The 2,766-nt window shown below is 36.2% G+C and overlaps 1 protein-coding gene across 1 annotated transcript in view; it reads right to left on the bottom strand.

Moving 5' to 3' along the window:
- Positions 1-1,041: 1,041 nt before the first annotated feature.
- The window catches only part of SAMD7 (sterile alpha motif domain containing 7), a 21,450-nt gene continuing 19,725 nt past the window's right edge, over positions 1,042-2,766 (bottom strand). Inside the window, exon 9 of the mRNA XM_019503038.1 lies at positions 1,042-1,175. Coding sequence (XP_019358583.1) covers positions 1,042-1,175 — 134 coding nt within the window. The remainder of the gene's footprint in view (positions 1,176-2,766) is intronic.

Raw genomic sequence — 2,766 nt, 5'->3', positions numbered from 1 at the left:
ATTACAAGTAATATTCTGATACATTTCACAGGTTACTGTGGTGTCTGGGTGTTGCAGTGACACTCATTTTTGAGTGCTTTGCTTTCTTTTTAAGGGGATATTTTAACACAGCTTGCTGCATATCACAAGCACCTGAAGCCTTACCAGCTGTTTTAAAACTGTAGTGCATCAATACATAGAAAAGGAGTCTTTAATCACAGTGTGAACAGTAATGCTCCATATCAAAACAGCTTTGAGAAATGTAATAAGTAATAAAGGTACATTTGCCAAAACATTAAATATCAATATCTTTTGAAATGCATATTGTATTTTGCATTACAAGTATAGATGAAATACAAAAAGAAACCCCTTATTTAAAAATGAACTAGACTATAGTTTGTCCAGACTATATTATGCCAGATTTCATTGATCTATTTCAATCTGTCTTTGGGCCTGATTCTGGCAGAAAGGCTACACAATTCTCCTTGGTTAATAATCTAGAAATAGTCAAGGCAACGTAAAGTTTTAATGATATACCCACAGATCCTAGCGAGGGTATATGGAAATCATTCTTAAGACATTTCAGGCTTCTCAGATATCCTGAGTTATGGGTTTAAATAATTGCTTATCAAGCCTAAAACTCTTGTATGGGTTTTCACAGTGTGCTATTTTGTCACTGTTCCAGTGAATGTGTATAATATGTGAGACTACTAAAAGAGCATGGTGAAAATTTGTGATCTATAGTGCCATCAACAGTCAAGTGACATACAAGCATACTGAGCATTTTAACTGAACTTAGATATCACATTGTCCATGCTTTCCTAAGTTAGATAGAAAGTGGGGAGTTGACAGTTCAGTATAAACAAGTTGCTGATGCTGCTTGGATGGTAAGACATCTACAAGATATGACAGGGGCAGTACTTATCTCCATGACGAAGAAGCACTGACAGACCTTTGTCAAAGACTTCATGGCTCAGGCATTGGAAACTTTTGGATATTCATTTGCTTCTGAATCCTGAGATGATGCCTACTGTCTAATCTGTTTTTTGGGGTTTTTTTAATCTACAGCTGATAAATCTGTAGCCATTTCTTTAGATCTTTCTGTTTTTCTTCATCCTCTGAGATTGCAGTATACTCTGTAACAGGAAAATCCTTACGAAATAACTCTGCAAGTGGTGTGGAATGCATCTGCCCATCTACAAAGATAATTTAACACCTGTTTTCTAAAGACTGCTTTACTTCTTATCTCCCCGAAAATTGGGATATTAGCAATGTTTTATAAACCTTTGGTCCTTGTTTAGTCATGGTGCTGACTGCTTGAAATGGTACCTCCATGCTATTTGCTGTTTAGAATGATGAAGTCAGTCAAGTACCTCCTTAGTTTTGAACTAATATTGAAGTTGGAGTTAGGAACGTTGTTTCTTGAACATATCTTCTGTGGTCTTCTATTAGGGCCAGAGATTGTTGACCTTCAGAGGATCTATTTTTGTATCCTTTACCTCAAGGAACTGATTGTGATGGAATATAAAATTTGCATATTAAAGGTGGGGAATTATTTTTATTTTTGTTTATCTTAGTCAATATTTTTATCATAAATATACATGATAAATACATAATTTCATATTTTTATTTGGAGGCAATATGATAGACTCTACACCTATGACCAAGAAAATAAATACAAGACAGTGGGATAGCACCCCATGAGATATAACATTCAGTCTGTAAATTTTGTGGTATATCCTATGAATTTCAAATAACAGTGACCAGTAGATTTTAATGTGTACATCTATAAATGGTGGTGCTTTGATCCTAAGAATCTTAAAACAGCTTGTACAGTTACATGTAGACGGTGGAATTCACACAGGGTTTCAGCTTAACAGTAACATGAAGAGAGGAATGTGGTATTTAGTTGTAGAAAATTGAGTTCCTGAATTGCATCAAAAATAATATTACAAATAAGACAAGGGAAGTTATGTCATTATGGGTTTGTCTACACATGCTTTTACATGCACCTAAACTTAATGCACATTTGCTTAATGGGCATGAAGGCAATTTAGGTGTGCATCTACATGTGCACGTGCTAAGGCACATTAATATGGTTTGTGGACCAACTTGAAACTAAAGTTAGTCCCAAGTCAGTCAACATCTACAGCATTAATAAGCCTTAACGCGTGTATACATACGTTAAGGTGCTTTAGCTATTTGCACCTAAATTTGATACCTGCTTTTGCAGGTGCAAATAACCTAATATTGTAATTTTAAGGCGCATTAGGGGTGCACATGTGTACTTAATGTGCCTTAAAAATGGCTAATGCACCTTAAATCTGCACATGGAGACACTCCCTATAAGTGTTAGAGGGCTGTCCCATGGAAAGTGCTGTGTCCATTTTTGGGTAATTTTATGTAAAATATTTGAAGGAACGTTCAGTTTCTGAATTACAACCAAATAAGTAGGCAACGTCATAGATGTAAATAAATAATAAATGATAAATGCAACTTCTGAACTGATCAAAGTTATGCACTGTCTTAGCTATGGAATGATGAGTGTAAGTGTAAGCTTATATGGAATTTGTAGAGGAACTTACGGGGAATCATACTGGAATACCAAAAGGGGACCTAACGGACTTGTCTGAACTAAGCTTCTGTCCGAACTAAGCAACAACAAAAGAACAGTCTAGGCTATAAGAAAGATTAAATGTGAGTTAAAAGTGACAGGTGCTGTATCCTCTCAGTCGACTAAATGCGGCGTGGGGGGGTGGAGCATGCGGCTGAACGCAGCACGGGGGG

Source organism: Gavialis gangeticus, unplaced genomic scaffold, assembly GCF_001723915.1.
Source record: "Gavialis gangeticus isolate Ggan-Ray unplaced genomic scaffold, GavGan_comp1, whole genome shotgun sequence".
NCBI classification, from domain to species: Eukaryota; Metazoa; Chordata; order Crocodylia; family Gavialidae; genus Gavialis; species Gavialis gangeticus.
This window is presented reverse-complemented; position numbering and strand designations above follow the sequence as displayed.